This window comes from Hibiscus syriacus, unplaced genomic scaffold (genome assembly GCF_006381635.1).
Source record: "Hibiscus syriacus cultivar Baekdansim isolate YM2019G1 unplaced genomic scaffold, ASM638163v2 tig00110610_pilon, whole genome shotgun sequence".
NCBI lineage: Eukaryota > Viridiplantae > Streptophyta > Magnoliopsida > Malvales > Malvaceae > Hibiscus > Hibiscus syriacus.
In genome coordinates, this window is record NW_024062800.1 from 1,093,596 (window position 1) to 1,112,782 (window position 19,187).

A 19,187-nucleotide genomic window follows, 5' to 3' on the forward strand; every position below is an offset into this window, starting at 1 on the left:
ATTTTATGACAATTGAGTTTTGTAGTATGAGATTGAATAACTGCATTTGTTCAAAAAAAATTATTCTTGCCCTCGTTCAAAACATATTAGGTTTCCTGTAAATTCAAAAACTTTACAAATATAAGAAAACAGCTGAAAATTACAGAATAATTCCAATATTTCAAGTTCAAAACTTCACAAAAACATGAAGTTACAGAGAATAAAACATAGATATTAGTAACATCAGCAGTAAAAGTAGTTAATGTTCAGCAAAAGTTGCTACAATTAAACATTGTTACTGTTAGCATGAAAAAACCACAGGAGTATACACAATTTTGAAAGGAAATGTACATAAAAAAATTTGATGACATCAGTGAAATCATTAAATAAACAGAATGGCGTTTCTTTAAAAACAAAGAGAGAAGATCAAACCTTTGCCTCACTTTAACATGTTGAGCCAGTTTCATTATATGTTGTGAATTGTGTACAAAGAATTCAGTCGTGTGTGGAGGGGGTTTAAATCCCCAACCTAAAACTTGGATAAAAGCTTGGTAAGTGACATGTACCTTAGAAGCTATGGAGTAATGTGGCAGATAAGTATAGGACTTAAGTGTTATATTGTATAAATTGTAGTTTGCACAATGTTATATGTTTTAGTGTCATTTATTCTATTTAAAATTTAGAGTTTATGATTTTAGGGTTTAAGGTTTAAATTTTAGGTTTTAGAATTTAAAGTTTTATATTGTAGTGTTTAGCATTAAAATAGACATATTATATAAATTATTTGTTACGCAATATGTATATCAAATACTTTCTCTAAATTAAGACTCGATATGTTACTCAAATACAAAAAAAATGAATTTATTCAATAAGAGTCTTTAGAATTTATTTAGCAATCTCAGTAGTAATTTCTTTTTCTTTTAAAATTTATAATTCGAATAATTTATTTGTAGGTGTATGTTCATTATCAATTAACTTAAAAAATTATGAATAGATATTACATATAAAAACAATCTATTGCCACGGTTTAGATTATTAAAAAAATATATTGTCGTCTTTATCGTTAAACAAAATCTCTACCTTAGTCAAACAATTAGTTCGTCTTTGGCTCTTTATCCGAATAATGTGGGATATATAGAAAAGGGCAAACAAGAAAAAGACACTAACATTCAATGCAGAAAAAATTTATAGATTACAATTGCTCTAGCTTTTACATGTAATGCAGTACTGCAATTGAAACAGCACTGCAGGCTGTTGAATTAATTTGCTCTTTCCTTTGGCTGGTGATTAAATGTTTAAGTCTCCAGATTACAATAAAATAAAATGTAAAGACTTTGTATTTTATTCAATATTATTCTGTCGATGCCCTTTCGGTTGTTTTAATCAATGCTATTTCCCTCAAAAAATATTATTCCATCGTGTGATTTGAAATGTTGGATGTTTATTGCCATATTGATTGGCTTTCTCTTCCATGTAGATGCTACTAACGTTCTGGAGTCTAGGGGGCACATTGTTCTCATTGCAATAAATTCCATACAATATGAATAAAGACACTTCTAAATTTCTGTTTTTGTGCAGATATGCAGATTTTGAGTCCTGTTTGAATGATGACAGAAACATCCGGGCGTTATTTGAGCGAGCATTAAGCTCACTACCACAAGAAGAATCTATTGAGGTACTATTTTGAACTTAATAATAAATAAAATCTAAGAATTGAAGCAAATCCTGTTCCTGAAAATTCCTGAACCTCGGAAATCACTATTGCTGTTGGAGTTTGATCGAGTTGCACAGGTATTAGTGGCATGCATATATTATTCTGATTCAGACTAATATATTAAGTGGTTCTGATTCGAATTCTCAAGTTCATGATAGATAAATATTTAATTCTGGACTTATCATACTTTAGAATTAAGCTTAAATGTAACTATTTATGATCTCTCATGAAAGCCTCTGTAAGGTTAGTTGTGGATCACCAAACATTTCTGGTTCTGGTTCTGGTTCATCGAAATAGCATCATAATAAACATTTTCCAGGTTTGTCCATGATACTCATTAAGTAAAGTATTTTTACGTTGCTTTAAGATTGTCAAGTCAAGCGTATTAAATTATTCTTGGTGTCGCATAGTTGACTACGACTTAAGTGGGTTGTCCTTGGAATTCTAACTTCTAACAATCATAATTAATCACTGAGATATAATATTCATTTCACTGAGAAATTGTTGACTACGACTTAAGTCGGTTGTCCTTTTGTGTTATTCTTTTTCTTTATTTCTTCAACCTTTCGCTAATGGGTTAATTGGGTTTATATTTCGTTCTAAGTTCTTAATGCCTCTCTCGGTAACAATGAAAGATGAGTCTGTTTAGATGTAAATGCTACATTTCGATGAAACATATGTGTAAGTATTTAGTTGGCTGAGATGGATCAACAAATGGCTAACTTGAAAGCGGAAAATGAAACAAGGGAAGCAGAGAGAGCAGCAATGGAAGCAACCAGAGCAGCAGCGGAAGCAGAGAGAAAAGCAGCGGCAGCATAAAGAGAAGCAATGGCAGCACAAAGAGAAGCAGCGACGACACAAAGAGAAACGGCGGTAGCACAAAGAGAAGCCGCGAACTTTAGCGGCGCTTTTTGCGGCGTTTGTCATAACGTCGCATGTGTTTTTAGCGGCGCTTATAAACGTCGCTATAGGTAAAAAAAACGCCGCAAAAAGCTAGTTTTGCTGTAGTGTTACAAGCACTTGGATATGTTCAAATGGTTTAAATTATGTGTGCACTTCATTAAGCTAAATAAGTTTACACTTCTTTAGTTTAATATTTCAAGAAAATTAAGTTCGATAGTTTGTGATTGTATCTAGGGGATGCAAATCACTCCTTGTCAAATCAATGTAAATGACGTTTTAATTACTCTCCTAGATGGTGACATATGAATTTTGATGTGTAAATATGTTGAAATAAATTCATATGTCATCCTAGCTTTATTATACATGTTTTGAGTATATATAGGTATGTTAAGGTTTAGTATGTTGAGCTGGAGATGCTTGGGATGATTATGATCATGATAGTATGTTTTAATGTGTTGATTTGGTTTGGATGGTCTCATATGATAGGTAAGATGATTTTGATGGTGTATATGAAATAACCATGTTTCATGATGATTTGGTATTTAAAATACAAGGTAGGTTGCATAATCATGTTGATATGAGATTATAATTATGTTGAAGAATACATTTTGTGGTATGTTGGTTGATAATGCATGTTGATTGACTTTAACTTAAGTATCTAAACTTCTGAGAAAGTTTTCTAACTTTGAATTCCATAATCATTTAGAGTTTGAAAACTTTATGGAAGTTTCGAAACTTTGAAGGTAAGTTTTCAAAAGTTCACCCTTAATTTCTAAACTCCTTGTTTGGATGCCTAAAAATTTCTCTAGCCCTTGAATTAAATTATGCTTTGCTATTTGGTCCCTATACATGACTATTAAGTAATAAACATGAATTTTAAGGCCTTATATGATAAAAATGGCATGTCTAATATGAAAATTATCCATTTCGCCCATTCCCCTTACATTCCACGTTAATAAGCAAAAATTCATGAAAACAAAATTCGAACTGGCAATAGCAAGGCATACCTGGTTGCTGAAGCTCAGCAACCAGAGGCTGACTCGAGTTCCACAAATCTTTCAACGATCACCTTTTCTGGGGCTTTAAATACAAAGTATTTAGGATTGCCACTGGGATATTCAAGAAACTCCACTGATATGTGGTCCCCCACTTTGAATAAATTCCAATCAAGACTTGTCGGGTGTAGGGATGGCAAACGGGTACAGTTTCGTGGATTCCGCACCCGCTCCAATTGAGGCAGGGATGGGTATAATTTTAGCGGGTAGTGGACGGGTGTGGATTTAGAAAGTGATACCCGTCGCGGGTAGTGGGCGGGTAATGGGTTTGAGTCATTACCCGCCCCGCATCCGCCCGCCCCGCATCCGCCCGCATCCGCCCGTTTAGCTAAATATCCATTTAATTTTGGACCATTATGAATTTAGGTGTAATTTTAGAGACTAATTTATAAATTGTAATATTGTATAAGATATAACATGTAATTTAACCAAATATTGTTATTGGGAATATTGTTTGTGCCACAAGAAGTATTTGATATCATTGAGTTGATTGTACCTGTCAAAACTTATTCTGGAATTGTGAATTGTGAATTAGCAAGATACCATATGTTTGGTGTAGATAAACTTATTCTGGAATTTTACCTGTCAAACCTCTTCGTTGAGTATGAACCATTATATACACTCAAAGCTGAAAAGATTTCCAGAGGGTCTCAAGCATAGCACGAATGTATTTTATTGACCGCACCTGTGAACGTGATAAAGACATTAATAATTTCATCAAATTTATGACTCTGGTTGGAAGGACTGTAAATATAAATTCATCTTTACATATCATTGCTTTTCATAAAAGCCAAAACCCGAAACCTCTTCCGTAAAAAAAAAGTTTGTTTTCAGGCGGGTCTAGACGGGTACGTCGCTAGTGGGTGTGGGGATGGATTTGAGAATGTACCCGCGTGGGCGGGTGTGGATTTAAAAATTTGTACCCATCATAGGTGGTGGGCGGGTGGTGGATTGAAAAATATTAGGTGGGTATGGGGATGGGGGAGAGGTATCCGCACCCGACCCGCCCGTTTGCCATCCCTAGTCGGGTGGAAAGGCAACTCCTTTCCTTTGAAGGAAGTCTTCGTGTCTACCATGCTTAATAAAATTGATTGCAAATTTTTTATGGGGGTCCTCGACTAAAAAAACAATCCATTGGGTGAAATGCGAAAAAATATGCGTCCCCAAGACTCATGCGGGCTTAGGTTTCTTTAACTTGAGACTTAGGAACGGATCACTCCTCAACAAGTGGATTTTTAGATTTGGAACTGAAACAGAATGTTTGTGGAGGAAAGTCATTGAAGCAAAATACGGTTTTGAGCACTCTTCGTTGCTTCCGAATACTATCCCCCCGAGGATGTCCTCGTGGATTTAGAGAAACATTACTCAACCCTTGTCCTTAGCGGACGATACCCTCACAAAAACTTCAGATGTGAAGTAGGTGATGGGGGGTCTGGATTTTCGGGTGGATCATTAGACCGTTGTCCCGTCTCTCAAAATAGCATTCCTGCACATTTTTTCAGTCGTCATTAATAAGACAAGAAATGTTAGTACTTTTGATTCAATGGTTAATGGTCACTGGTCTTGGAAGATTAAGATTATAATAGTTTTTTACGTTTGGGAATTGAGTATTTGGGTTTATTTTTGAAACATTATTAATAGAGCAATTGGTAGAGGCCCCGTAACAAAATAGATTATTATGGATGGTTTCACCTGACAGAAAATACTCCCCTAAAAGTTTCTGTGAATATACAGCCGTTGTTGGCCACGAAAAGGATAGAATATGGATTCTACTTTGGGCCGAAATAGCACCTCCCAAGGTTGAGGCCTTCGTTTGGAAAGTAATATACAAGCGAGTTCCAATGCTTGTGGAATTATCAAAGAGAGAGTCTCGAATCTAGAACTTTTTTTATGTATCTTGTGCAAAGAAGAACAAGAAACGGTTGAGCATTTGTTTTGTCGTTGCAAAGTGGCTTGGAAAATTTGGCAAAGATGGTGTTCTCTATGGAATTGCAACTTTGTATGCCCGAGCAATGTAAAAGAACTTCTCTTGTTTTGGGATAGTCAACCAATTAGAAAAGTTCTTAAACCAGCTTGAAAAATGGCATTCTTTGGCACAATCTGGAGCATCTGGATTCATAGAAATGGTGTACTATTTAATAACAAATCCTGATGCGAAAATCAGCTCTTCAAGCAAGCCATCTGCCTGACTGGCTTTAATTGCAAATGGTCTACCCTCTACCGATCTATATTATATTTCTCCGGTGGTATGATTTTCGATTCTTAGGGCTTCGCTGATAATATTTGGATACATGCTTATGTTTGGCCTTGTTCTCTGCTTTTTATGGATTTGTTAGTGTAGAATTGGTTGCATACTTTTATTCTGTTTTAGCCATTAAAACCTGTTGTTCAGTTCTGTACGTGGCTCAATATTTGGTTTGTTAGGCGTCTGAATGCTTTTAGCTCGTTGTGTTTGCTAGAATTGGAGCGATGGCTTAACATGTTCCGCTTGAAGTGTTGTACAACAATCAGACTCAACTATGCATTAGCTCTGTCACCAGTTTTGTGTTTTAAGTGTAGTAACAACAAAGCTCTAAAATGGATATTTCGAGCTCCTCAGATTAGATTTTGCTTTGGTTACTGCCATGCCTTTGCTCCTCATTCTTTCAGATTTCGAAGTTGCAAGATAGCTCGACGTCTTGATATTTGCTCTCTAGGTCTGGATTTATCGACTTAGTTGATATGGCCTGTCTGGTGGTAGTATTCACGTTTGACTACCTCTCCGGTTTGATGGAGTAGCTCACCGTTCTGATTGATTTTGGTTTATTGGTCTCTCAATGAGAGACGCGTTGTCACCGTTTTCTTTATTTGCATCGCTCGTAGAGCAATCTTTGGGCTTGAAGTAGACTATGTGCTTTTGGATGCTCGATGATTATGGTCCTTTTTTTACCAACAGGTGATATATAGTACTATCGGTAACTGTAGATCCATTCCTTGTCTAAAAGGAGCAATTGGTGTTACCATGATGCTTGCTTTGATTTCAGTCGAGTGATGTTTAGATTAATGTTTGCAAAGGGCATTGTGGGTGAGCTTGTGTTGGGAACTGTATTTAGGGATGGACCGTGGGATGCTGGGAGTGTGGTCGCACCCTAAGATTTTTCAAAGTATTTTAGACTTTTTTTTTGTATTTTCTATTAATTATCTAATTTTGCATCTTCTAAAATTTTTAATAAACTTCTTAAATTTACACCCGTAACGTAAGTTTATGCATCCGTCCCTTATTGCATTAGTTTTTCTAATTTGAGAGACTGTCATGTCGTATTCTTTTTCTTCAATTTAGGTTTAAGTAGATTTTTTTAACGAGTATCATTGTTTTGTCGTATTTTATATTATCCAAATTAAAGTAACACACATCCCTTTTCAAAAATAAAAAATTGTTGTAATCATTGTCTCTTTTTAATATATTTCAGTTGTTGGATTGAGACAACAATTAAACATAGTATTATGCAACCCATGTACATTGAAAATATAGGTTTTGCCTTGCATTATTTTTAAGAACTCCAGAAACCTAAGTGATGAGTTCGTTTTGAGTGTTGATAGCGTGGAGTGGATGTAAGCATTAGCGCATCAAAGTATTGGTAAAGCAAAAGAATACATGGTATTGATGAATACAAGTAAAAGTGCTTGTCAACATCATTCGGCCCAACTATATGAAATGATCACGTGCGACAGTTTTAATATATGAATAAAAAAATGCTTTTGATTTTATTATTATTTAAATAATAAAATCGGTAAAAAAAATTACCGAAAAAACATTATTATTTCTACCGGTTTTATTATTATTGTGCGCTTTACCGAGCTTGGTAATATATCTGGTAAAGTGCTACCGATTTTGTTATTTTTTCTACCGATTTTATTATTGTTGGGCACTTTACCGAAAATATTAAAAAACATTAATGTTTTAGGTAGAAATAATAAGATTTTACGTAATTTTTTACCGATTTTTTTTAAATAATAAAAAAACCGATAACGCCTTTTTTAACCGTATATTAAGGGTGTCGTAGTGTAGAACTTCCTCCAACTATGGGTTTCAAGCAAAAGGCAAAAAGTCATTTAGCATTTTTATTCCATTTTGGTCACTCAACTATATTTTTTTTCAAAATCATACATAACGTTATACTTTGGTTTCATTTTGATCCGCTACTGTTAAAAAATCAACAGAACTAATGATGTGGTATTACCTTCTAGTGACATGTCAGCATCATCATTAATTTTTTAACAGCGGGTGACCAAAATGAAACCAGGATGTAATGTCAGGCATAATTTTAAAATAAAAAATAGTTGAATGACCAAAACATAACAAAAGTAATAGTTTAGATATTAAACGTGTGATTTACTTATATAATAAATAAGTTTTGGGTATAACGGTGAGGTAGGTTAATTTGAATCTTTAAAATAATGTTGTTTATAATTACTAATTTTAAATATGAATCTTAAAATATATTTTTTATTTAAATAGGAGGTGGTTATAACGTAATATTTGTTCAGAAATATCTTGCTTCATTTTACAACCAAACGACAACTACCATGAAAGGTTTCTCAACCCCAATCCAATACTAATTAATATAGATTTCCTTATTGAGCTAAAAAAATGAGAAAATAAATTCCCAAGATAAAAAGAAAATCAAAATGTTGAACTGGCAACAGATTCTTTACCAAATTCTTGTCCTAGACATAATTACAAATTTACTTTTTTATTTGAAAATTCCATACACACACAGATGTAACCTTTTTTAAAAGGTTTTGCTTAATTTGTCATGATTATGGAAAAGGCACTTTAAATTAGGCTTAAAAAAGGAAGAATCTTTAATGTTTTCCACTTTTAAGATTTCCAGTAACATGTCCAGATACAAGGTCAACCTATATTGGGAATATTCAGATTTGATAACATAATTACAGGAAATGTCACCTGATCAGTATTTATTATTTTTCACATTAGTCCCTGAAGAATCTGGTTAAACTATTTGTTTAGTCCCTATTCATTGAATTAAACAGCCAATGACCTTGGTCAATGATTTTATAATGAAACGTTGGACCGACCATGATTTTCAATAATAAAATGATAAGACATCAAGAATATAGGATTTGAAAATATTTTTAATCTATTAAGTGGTTTTAGTGGTAAAAGGGGAGGTTATTTTTTCTAGAGATTATGGGTTTGAACGGTTTTGACGGTAGAGAGTTTGGTATGATTTCAGAAAAAGAAATGGTTAAATGACCAAAACGGGACCATAAGAATAGATGAGTGATTGAATACGTAGTTTATCCTAATTACTATGGTGTGGGACGAGAATGCAAAGAATCTGAAATTAGTTCCGCCTTATAGAAAGACCGACAAATGGTGACACTTGATGAATCGTATGAGGATTGAATTATAACCCTTTTGTTGGTTACTCGAGTTGGAACCGGACTTCTCTTGCTTCTCCTTGTTTCTCTCATATTAACTCCTTTTCCCTTTATCTTCTTCTCTGTTCTGCTTTTCTTCTTCAAAGGTATGATCTTTCATACTCTTTCGTTTGTTTCTTGTTTTTTTTTCTTTTGGCTTTCTTTCTATCGAGATTCTCCCCTGTTTCCTGGTGTTTGTTTGTTTTCATAGTTTTGCATGCATGCGAAACCAGCAGATTTATGGGTGCTTTTTGTTTTTGAATGTTATCTACTCTGTTTTTAGGAATTGGAGGTTGAATGCCGGAAATTTCTTTTATTTATCAAGGTGTTTTCTTTAGTTCTTAAGATGCTTGCTATAATGACTCGGTTTTTGTCTATTTTGCTATTGTGGTTCTTTTCGTTAACTTCATGATATACAATCTGATTGTATTCATCTTCTTCCTAAATTCGAATTCATTTTAAGCCTTCAAAGGGTAGAGAAAATTTTATCCAAAGAAAAGATGGTGGAGAGTGATGATATCTATACAAAGGATGGGACGGTGGATATCAATAAGAAACCTGCTAACAAGAAAAAGACTGGGAATTGGAGAGCTTGCTGCTTCATTCTTGGTATGACTTCAATCTTTTCTGATTTTATCCCTTCTTAATCTGCTCTGCATTTGTTGAACTCTAAAATCTCATCAGGAAATGAATGTTGTGAACGGTTGGCATACTATGGGATGGGAACGAATCTTGTCAACTATCTCGAAGAACGTCTCAATCAGGGAAACGTTGATGCATCAAATAATGTTACGAATTGGTCCGGAACCTGCTATATCACGCCGTTGATCGGAGCCTTTTTAGCTGATGCATACTTGGGTAGATACTGGACAATTGCTAGTTTCTCAATCATCTACTTCTTTGTAAGTTTGGCTTCAACACAGAATTCTTTCCTTTTCTAAAATTGTTATATTCTTGGAATGCATATGTTGATGGTATTTTATAGAGGCATTTAGTTATGTCAAGTAAAAGTGACTGTATTGGATACCTTGGTCGATGATTATCTGTTTTTCTTGAAGGGCATGACACTCTTGACATTATCGTCTTCTATTCCCGGACTAAAGCCATCGTGCAATGGAAACGTTTGCCACCCAACTGAAGGACAAGCTGCAGTCTTCTTTGTGGCCTTGTACTTGATTGCTCTTGGTACTGGTGGGATTAAGCCATGTGTATCATCTTTTGGTGCTGATCAGTTCGATGAAACTGATGAAGTTGAGAGAAAAAAGAAGAGCTCTTTCTTCAATTGGTTTTACTTCTCGATCAATATCGGAGCACTTATAGCTTCTTCTGTTCTAGTATGGATACAAATGAATGTGGGGTGGGACTGGGGTTTTGGGATCCCAGCTGCTGCAATGGCTGTGGCAGTTGCATTTTTCTTTGCAGGTAGTCGAATGTATCGCCTTCAGAAACCTGGGGGGAGTCCACTTACAAGGATTTGTCAAGTTATTGTTGCATCCTTCAGAAAAATCAACGTCAAAGTTCCGACAGATCCGTCTCTCCTTTACGAGATTGTTGACCATGAATCTATTATTCATGGGAGTCGAAAGCTAGAGCACACGGATAAGTTGAAGTATAATATTAATGCTCGACAAGTTTGCTTATACTAGTTTACGTAGGCAAACATGCTTTTTACTTGATTTTATTTAATTTCATCTTTTAAACTTTATAGGTTCTTTGACAAGGCTGCAATTGATACTCAAAATGACTATATCGGGGAATCATTAAGCCCGTGGAGGTTGTGCACCGTAACTCAAGTTGAGGAGCTGAAATCGGTTATCAGATTACTTCCGGTATGGGCATCAGGAATCGTCTTTGCTACTGTTTACAGCCAAATGAACACTATGTTTGTTTTGCAAGGCAACACAATGGACCAACACATGGGTCCGAACTTCAAGATTCCTTCGGCATCTCTCTCCCTCTTCGACACTCTCAGTGTTATCTTCTGGGCTCCCGTTTACGACAGAATCATCGTCCCATTCGCTAGGAAATTTACAGGCAATGATCGAGGTTTCACCACGCTCCAACGAATGGGCATTGGCCTTGTCCTTTCCATCTTTGCAATGATCACTGCAGGTATCTTGGAGGTTGTTCGACTTCGAATTGTCCAGAAGAACAACTACTATGATCTCGAGACTATCCCCATGTCAATCTTCTGGCAAGTCCCTGAATATTTTCTAGTCGGATGTGCCGAAGTTTTCACATTCGTCGGACAGCTAGAGTTTTTCTACGACCAAGCACCTGATGCAATGAGAAGCCTCTGCTCGGCTCTCTCACTAACGACCGTTGCACTAGGAAACTACTTGAGCACTGTGCTGGTCATCGCCGTGACAAAGATAACCACTCGGGACGGGAAGCTCGGATGGATCCCGGACAACTTAAATAGGGGTCATCTCGACTATTTCTTTTGGCTTCTAGCTATTCTCAGTTTGCTAAACTTCCTGGTTTATCTCTGGATTGCACGGTGGTATACTTATAAAAAGGTAGCCGGAAACATTTTAGCATAGGACTCAAACATGCCTTGGGAATTTGTAGACTTGATTTGCAGATTTCATTATATTATTGTTATGAATTTGTGGATTAGAATTGGATATGAGGTTTGTTCTCTTTATTTGGGATTATTTTTGGGTACAAGTTTATTTGTTAAATATGACTTCTAAAATTTGAATAATCAAAGTCAGAAAAAATCAAAATGACTAAAAAGGTAATTTTTTAATTATATTTTTTCCTGCACCATAAAAGGTGTGGATAAATAAATAAAAATAAGGACTAAATCTTAAAATCTAAAAAATAAAGGTCATGCCAAAATCTATCCGGTAGAGATAGATGACTTGTATTGTATGTTTCTCAGTGTACAATTTTCTACATAAAACTACGTATAGGTGTGGGTATGAAAATTTTGAGAATCAGTCTCAAATTTTTAAATGTTTCATATATAGAAAACAGATTAAGGGTAAATACTAGTATTAATAAATGTAATTAGAAAGAGTAAATAATTTAATAAAATTTATTTTTAAACATAATATTTTTCAATCTTATAAGATAAAGATGGGTATTTTTTTCAAATAAAATGACTGACAAAAATAACTCGAATAATACAGTGGAGAAATTATTTCTTCAAATAGAGTCTTTGTTACAATAAACACCGATGACGTATTGAGAACATGACGCCATGGTGTGTCGCATGAATTCAATTTTACGGTCGCATGGAAACCATGTCTTCTTTGGGCTAACACATCATTGCATGGAGCATGCTTTTCGAATCATGTTGCTGCCTCTACCCAAAAACTATATCTCAGCAAAAGTAAAATTAATCAATGGTGTAACATCACACAATATTAGAAATTATCTCAAATATTTTGTAGCACACACAATAATTTTTTCATCTACATACGATCTCCAATTAAATTATAAAATTAAAATTTATAAAAATTAATTAAGTAAAATTATAAAAATAAAAATAAATAAATAAAAATAAAATAATAATTAATAATATTATATATACCTCTCATTTTGTTATAAATATTGATCGTCAACCTAAATTCTTTAATATTATTATGCATCGACCTCGTTCTTTTTATTTTATGCCTCTATTTATATATCAAATAAAAAATATTTGTTAATTATTTAATCAAAATAAATAAACTCTGATTTTAACTTAAAATAGAGAAATATTATCTTCTTGCAAGAGGAAAGTCAACTACAATTTAACTAATTGGTGTTAAAAATAAAAGTATGTATTAAACCTATGATTGTAGCAATATCATACATCCACCGATTTTTACTCTATTATTATTATTATTTACAATTAATGACACCTTACACATCTCACTGTACAATAATATCAATATTGTTGATCCCCAATTATATTGACGTAATCTCAAAATTTCTCAACAGCGAGAGATACTGCGTGTGAACCAGATTATCAAATTTATCCAGTATCAAAACTCTTCCAATCAACTGCAATATATATGCTCGAGTTGCATATAGAATTTTTTGTAGGGTATTATTTCATTGGAATTTAAATTGATTATGCAACCAAAATAACCTCAAACATCACCCTTTTAATTCTAGTTTTACTATCGTCTGCCCAAAATACTCATTCTGAAGTACTTCTACATTATCGTAATCATTTTTTAGCACCACTGACATCCTATCTGATTGGTCATATTTCCCATTATCTTTTTTTTTTGTTCTCTTCAGGAATTTTCTCAAAAAATTATTCTCTTCAGGAAAATAAATTTTATACATGTTTGGTTAGATATTTAATAAAATAAAATTAAAAAATAAAAATAAAAAAGTATTCTCCACCATCACCAGAGAGTAATGAGTGGCAAAAGGACAATTTAATCGAATCAATTGCCCCACACAGAACATACAGCAAATACAAATAAGAGGCTCCCCCCAATTAAACCAAAAAAAACAATGTATAGAATGAATAATATTGACGTTTGACACTGCAGCTTTAAAAGGATATAAAAAAGCCTCATTTTGTCCGATTGAACCCTAACGCGACATGAATCAAACAATCTTAATAACCGAAAAAATGATTGTTATTTTTAGATATCGCGGGTTTAAATACGTCATCTATAAGAATGTTTAAACATTTATTATCAAATAATTGAAAATCTTTCGAATAGATACGATCATCACTTATATTGGAACATAATTCTTGTACATTTCATTTAACAAACCATAAAATCATCAAACCCCATCGAACCTTCACCCTAACCAGCACCCAGGCTACTCACAACACCCAACAAGCAACAGTAGAATAAGAGAAAATGATCTATAACCTGTATCATTTTTGTAAACTACATACTCTAGATGCAATTTCCACAACTATGTCAATTCAAAACTCACAAGTAACATTATTATTTTCAAATGAGTTATATAATCAATAAGGTTTGCAATTGATTTGGACTTATAAACTATTTTCAAAGGGTGATTTTGGTGATTAATGTAACCATCATGATTTGTCATTAACATACATGAACCCTAAAATTTATTCAAGGTTTGGAAGAATCCTTACCAAAATTGAAACTAGAGAGGCATGGCTGAGATTAGTTGCTAAACGCTCAGGGTTTAAGTAACTGAGCTTGGACTCACAAATGCTTAAAGATTTTTTTTAAATAAATTCTCTCTCTATTGATCTTCAAGGTATCAATAATGGAAGCTAAAAGGAACTTGGAGGAGATGAGAGAATATCTTTCCTTTCTTCTTTCAGTTCAGTTTGGCAAAGAATACATAAAAATAAGTGGTTTCAACTATTAAACATTACATACTAACTATGTTATTTTCCTTCATTTATAAAATCCAATATTATGAATCAATGACACATACCCTGTTATCAGGGACGGAGACACTATGGGTTTGGAAGCCCAAGCCAAAACTTTATGTTTTTACATTTAATTTATATATATAATTTAAATATTTATGGGATAATTATGAAATTGCCCCTCAATTTTAGATAAGTTATACTTTACCCCCCTCAAGTTGAAATCCTGACTCCGTCCCTGCCTATTATTAATCCATCGATTTCCATTTACCCAGAGTTTTGGAAAAATATCCATGCAATGCTTATTCTTTTACCTTTAGTTCAGTTTGGTCTTTAAAATTTGAATATCACTTTCCGATTTTCATTTTAAATCCCTTGAGTAAACGACTTTTGAGATTTTCTAAGTGGTCACTTCATATTTGTTTCCTCATTTGGTTAAAGGCTTGTATCTCGCTCTTAGACCATTGATAACAATATTAAACCCTTTTCCTTACAGCTACAATCCAAAGAATGTTTGTAACTTAGACATGAAGGCAACCGAACATTCTACCGGAAAGTGTAAGACGTTGAGGGGAGAGATAATAAAACTCGTCGATAATAAGATACTAATACGTGAACAAGTAGAATAATGGAAAACAAACTCTGGGCAGAGTGAACTATTTGCGGTAATTGAGGGATTAAATGGATTATTTTTGGAAATATATGGGCATATGATATTGTCATGATACATTAATATCTTCGTATTTATGTTTGAATTGTATTTGTTAGGTCCTCTTCTTAGTAATATGAATTGTTTTGTAAGGGCTTCTGTTAGGCCCTCTTCTCAGCAGAGCATAAATAATTGGTACGTGCAAAAAATAAATAAATTCAGTTATTTTTTTCCTCGGTAAACAAAGAAGTTAATTCTGAATATTTGTCCATTTGAGAATAACTCTTCTACAGAGATACTTATATGCATGAGTTGATGAAAGACATTTTTTTCATTATTTCCTTCACATGAAAAATACTCAGTATTGTCTCCATTTAAGCCTAAAAAGTTTATTTGGACTAAATTCTAATCAGGAATCAACCTCCACGCTACAAGAAATGAATCTCTCCAAGATAATTTTGATGTACAAAAAAATCTTTAGAAATAAATATAATATTTAAAACATCCACAATTTAAGTGTTTAAAACCAAAAATTATTATAACACTAAATGCAACTTCTTATACCCAACCCGGATATTAAGACCAGTTCTAGATGTCCACCTAAAAATTTCAAATTATCATACATTTTAGATATTTTCTTTATACTTTTTATTGGTAATTTGTTTTTATCTTCTTAGAATTATATAAATTTATTCCCTTTTAAAATTTTAAAAAATCATCTCCCTAACATAAAATAATACGTCCATCTATATTAACAATGGTCTTCAATTAAACGGAGCAGAGATTCTGTTTTACTATTTCAACTACTCTTTGCGATAGTCTCTCCGCGAGTGTTCCTAACAATGGTTCGAATGTTGAGCCGCCTTCAACTTTACTTGTGGATGAAGCAACACCGCTGGTGGAGTTATTTTGTACCACTTTGGCTATTGCATTGATTTTTCCAGTAATTTTTGGCACAAGCTCTTTTGCTTCATCGTATAATTGAGCTCGGGGTCCACTTGAAGACTCTTCCATGGAAGTTTCTGTTCTTAATTTCGTAAACAACACGAAAACATTCTCGGCTGCGATGTCCAGCCTGATTAATGCTTCTTTACATGCTGTTATTGTCTCCAGTACTACATGTTCATCATGTTGCTTCAGAGCCTCGGATTTTTCTTCAATGGTTGATGAACCTTCTTCATCCTTTTCATCATGAGAAAGAGAACAATTTAGGCCCTGTGATATGGCTAAAAAATGTGAAATACAAGTCGGCTAAGATAAAAGTATAGTTGAAACATTAGATACGATACAAAAACATTGTAATATACACAACATCATAATCAACATGACTCGACACATTTAAACACGAATTGAATGATCTCAGTAATAAAAGAAAATATTGTTCTCCCTAGAGAACCCGAGTTCGAGTAACTAGGTCTGCAGAATATGTGTGCGTTGTCAATATCTCAAAATAAATTTTATGGCACAGCAGCGATAAACGTACCTGATCAATAGAGCCTGCTACTTCCTCCAAAGTGATATTGGTGGGCGATTCGTTCTTTTGCATGGACGTGTTAAAAAGTCTTTTGCAGCCAACTAAATAATCCCGCCGTACAAAATATTGCGAAGAGTACCTTCTCATAGTCGATGATTGCCTTTTCTCAGCCTGTTAACAGTTAGTAATAAGACTGAAAGTTTTGGAGAAAATCAGCTAAAAGAAAAAACTTCTTCCATCTTTTCTGTTGTGGAGAATTTTAATCGTCTCAAATGTAAAAACAACCATAGGGTGCATGAAAATAGCTTCAAGGTTCAATTACTAAAGTTTTCTTTGATCTTATTAGCTGCCTGAATTTGGCTTCTTGGTTTAAATTGGTACACAAACTGGACTTTTTGGTCCAAATTGGTACTTACCATAAATTACTTCTTAACCAATTTGAATCTTGAAGCCAAGTTCAGATACCAAAAAGTAAGTTCAGGTACTTAATTAGATCAAAAAAAGTTTAGTTACTAAGTTGAACCATGAGACCAAGTTCAAACACCTAATTGGACCAATAATAATCTAGGTTCAGGTACCAAAATGTAAATTTACCCCAGTTTAAGTACAAAAAGCTACATCAGTTTTCAGTTTTAAGCTGTAGCTTATTGGGCCTAAGGCGAAAAGTACATTGCCTGACCCAATTCTAGCTACCTCTGAGCCCTTTACTCCCAATATTCTGAAAGAAAAAAACATTTTGAAACTTTCAAGTTACTTTAAAAAAAGAAAAAATAACCCCAGTAACGAATACTATCGCCGCCGCCGCCGTCCGTCTCGTCTCGGGTCGTCTCGTCTCGAGTCGTGGTCGTGATCGTGGTCGCGGTCGTGGTCGTGGTAATACGTGTCTTCGACACGTCCGCGCGAATACTATCTTTTTAGAGAAAATTCTTAAGAAACAAATGCAATACCACCAGTCGTTGCGATTTTAGACTATCGCAACGAATTTGGAATAAATCGCAACGCAAACTTGGGCTATCACAATTAATTTGGAATAAATCGCAACGCGAACTTGGACTATCGCAACGAATTTGGAATAAATCGCAACACGAACTTCGACTATCGCAACGAATTTGGAAAACAACAACGCGAACTTCGACTATCGCAATGAATTTAGAAAATCGCAACGCGAACTTGGACTATCGCAATGCGAATATGTAAATCGCATTGCGATAGTCCAAGTTCACATTGCGGTAGTCGAAATTCGCATTGTAAATTTGGAAACTGATTTGCGATACCGGAGATCGCGTTGCGAATTATTGATCGCATTGCGATTTAGTTGGTCATTTTGGCAAATTCAAAAAAAGTTTGTTAAAATCGTATATTATAAGACATTTTTGGTTACTGAAGTTATTTTCTCTTAAAAAAAATACCACGCAGGAAAACTAACCTTGAGTGTTGCAGATAGGTTGCCAAAATGTTCCTTGAACAAATCACTGTCCTCAAATTTCACATAGAAAGCATTAACATCCATAGCACTTTGATCTGTTTTATCAGAATAAAATTGCTCTATCAGAAACCTCCTTGTGGTTAACTACTAAGACAAGTATGTTCTGAGGTAGCAGTCTTACCATCATCAATGAAATGGCCCCTGTGACCGAAAGAATGTTCACTCTCACTTGGCATCTCAGCTAGGCCTTGTACTGCAAAAGATATACCAAAAAGGTTAATAATGGCTCATCTTAGGCTAAGATTAACTTATAGTTAATTTTCCCCTTTGTAACATATGGATCCATTAATTTTCCTTCTTGACATTGCACTTTAATAGTATCAAGTCCCATATAAGCATTTCTGTCTTATATTTTCAGTTTTATCCTGAATTTCATGGGAATCCTTCCATCATAATGAATTACAATTGACCTTGAGAGATTTGTAGCTATTTCTTCAACTTTGCAGTCATTCAATAGAGCAATAAAAGAACTTTGAATTCGGGGGGGGGGGGGGGAACTTGGTTTACCTAGTTTTGGTGATGACACTGGCATCTTTACGTCTTCAAGATTTTGCACCTCTGGGGAATTTAGTAGATCCAGATGTACATTGTAGACAGTGAACCAATGATCTTCCGCTGCAGAGCTGCAGAAAGTTAAAGGACCATGAGGCATTAGGATACGAAGTTAGAAACTAATGGTGAGTGCTAACCTAACATATGCAAAGCAAAAGAGATGAAATTATTTAAACCTCACCGAACTAGTTTATCTGGTGATGCAGGACTTAGGGTTTCAGCAGTAGCATTGGAAGCACTTCTGCATATGTCACTGAGGTACGAATTGCTACCTCCTGAGCATCGATCAGATGCAGTTTGGTGTTCATGGCTCAATGAACCGTAGTCCCCACAACTGCTAATCGAATGTGATGAATTTTTGGGTCTACTTGCATTTGCTGGAGGCATCAACCGAAAAGATAAACAAGGATCAATGAAATGCAAAACCATTTATCAGTGGCTATTTTTTTGGTACAAGAGATTGTGAAAATTCTCCGAATTCCTTTTAGAAATGAAGTGATCACTGATCAGTTTATACCTAAGAATAAATCCATCTAAAAATGAAAGTAATATGGCTGAAAACAGCCGAACTGAAACTAGGAAAGCAATCGTGTCTCAGTATACATGGTTATAAAAACACGAAGTATAACCCTCTTTT

At 34.3% G+C, this 19,187-nt stretch overlaps 2 protein-coding genes across 6 annotated transcripts; one reads left to right on the forward strand and one right to left on the reverse strand.

Annotated features, from left to right (window-relative positions):
• Positions 1 to 1,406: 1,406 nt before the first annotated feature.
• LOC120135724 (protein NRT1/ PTR FAMILY 8.1-like) lies at positions 1,407 to 11,704 on the forward strand. Of its 5 annotated transcripts, XM_039151946.1 has the most exons (6): positions 9,089 to 9,182; positions 9,539 to 9,684; positions 9,760 to 9,977; positions 10,134 to 10,684; positions 10,784 to 11,187; positions 11,274 to 11,395. In XM_039151946.1, exons 2-6 carry the CDS (start codon positions 9,576 to 9,578, stop codon positions 11,279 to 11,281), a joined length of 1,290 nt encoding a protein of 429 aa, XP_039007877.1. In that variant the 5' UTR covers positions 9,089 to 9,182; positions 9,539 to 9,575; the 3' UTR covers positions 11,282 to 11,395. The 5 variants fall into 5 exon arrangements, with proteins under 5 accessions (XP_039007875.1, XP_039007873.1, XP_039007877.1 ...); XM_039151944.1 differs by lacking the exon at positions 9,089 to 9,182 and adding an exon at positions 1,407 to 1,411 and having other exon boundaries at positions 10,784 to 11,704; XM_039151942.1 differs by having other exon boundaries at positions 9,088 to 9,182; positions 10,784 to 11,704.
• Positions 11,705 to 15,801: 4,097 nt separating this feature from the next.
• On the reverse strand, positions 15,802 to 18,979 carry LOC120135600. The gene is made up of 6 exons (XM_039151858.1): positions 18,732 to 18,979; positions 18,506 to 18,621; positions 18,120 to 18,191; positions 17,939 to 18,033; positions 16,522 to 16,683; positions 15,802 to 16,253 (listed from the first exon to the last, which is right to left on the reverse strand). Exons 1-6 carry the CDS (start codon positions 18,977 to 18,979, stop codon positions 15,807 to 15,809), a joined length of 1,140 nt encoding a protein of 379 aa, XP_039007789.1. The 3' UTR covers positions 15,802 to 15,806.
• Between the last annotated feature and the right edge of the window lie 208 nt (positions 18,980 to 19,187).

Bases quoted from the DNA above. Each gene is read 5' to 3' on its own strand.
- LOC120135724 (XM_039151944.1), top strand. From the start codon at position 9,576: ATGGTGGAGAGTGATGATATCTATACAAAGGATGGGACGGTGGATATC. The intron at 9,685-9,759 runs GTATGACTTCAA...AAATCTCATCAG, and splicing joins AGCTTGCTGCTTCATTCTTG to GAAATGAATGTTGTGAACGG. The intron at 10,685-10,783 runs GTATAATATTAA...TAAACTTTATAG, and splicing joins GAGCACACGGATAAGTTGAA to GTTCTTTGACAAGGCTGCAA.
- LOC120135600 (XM_039151858.1), bottom strand. From the start codon at position 18,979: ATGGTTTTGCATTTCATTGATCCTTGTTTATCTTTTCGGTTGATGCCT. The intron at 16,684-17,938 runs GTTAGTTTTCCT...AACTGTTAACAG, and splicing joins ACCTATCTGCAACACTCAAG to GCTGAGAAAAGGCAATCATC. The intron at 16,254-16,521 runs GTACGTTTATCG...GCCATATCACAG, and splicing joins TAGCAGGCTCTATTGATCAG to GGCCTAAATTGTTCTCTTTC.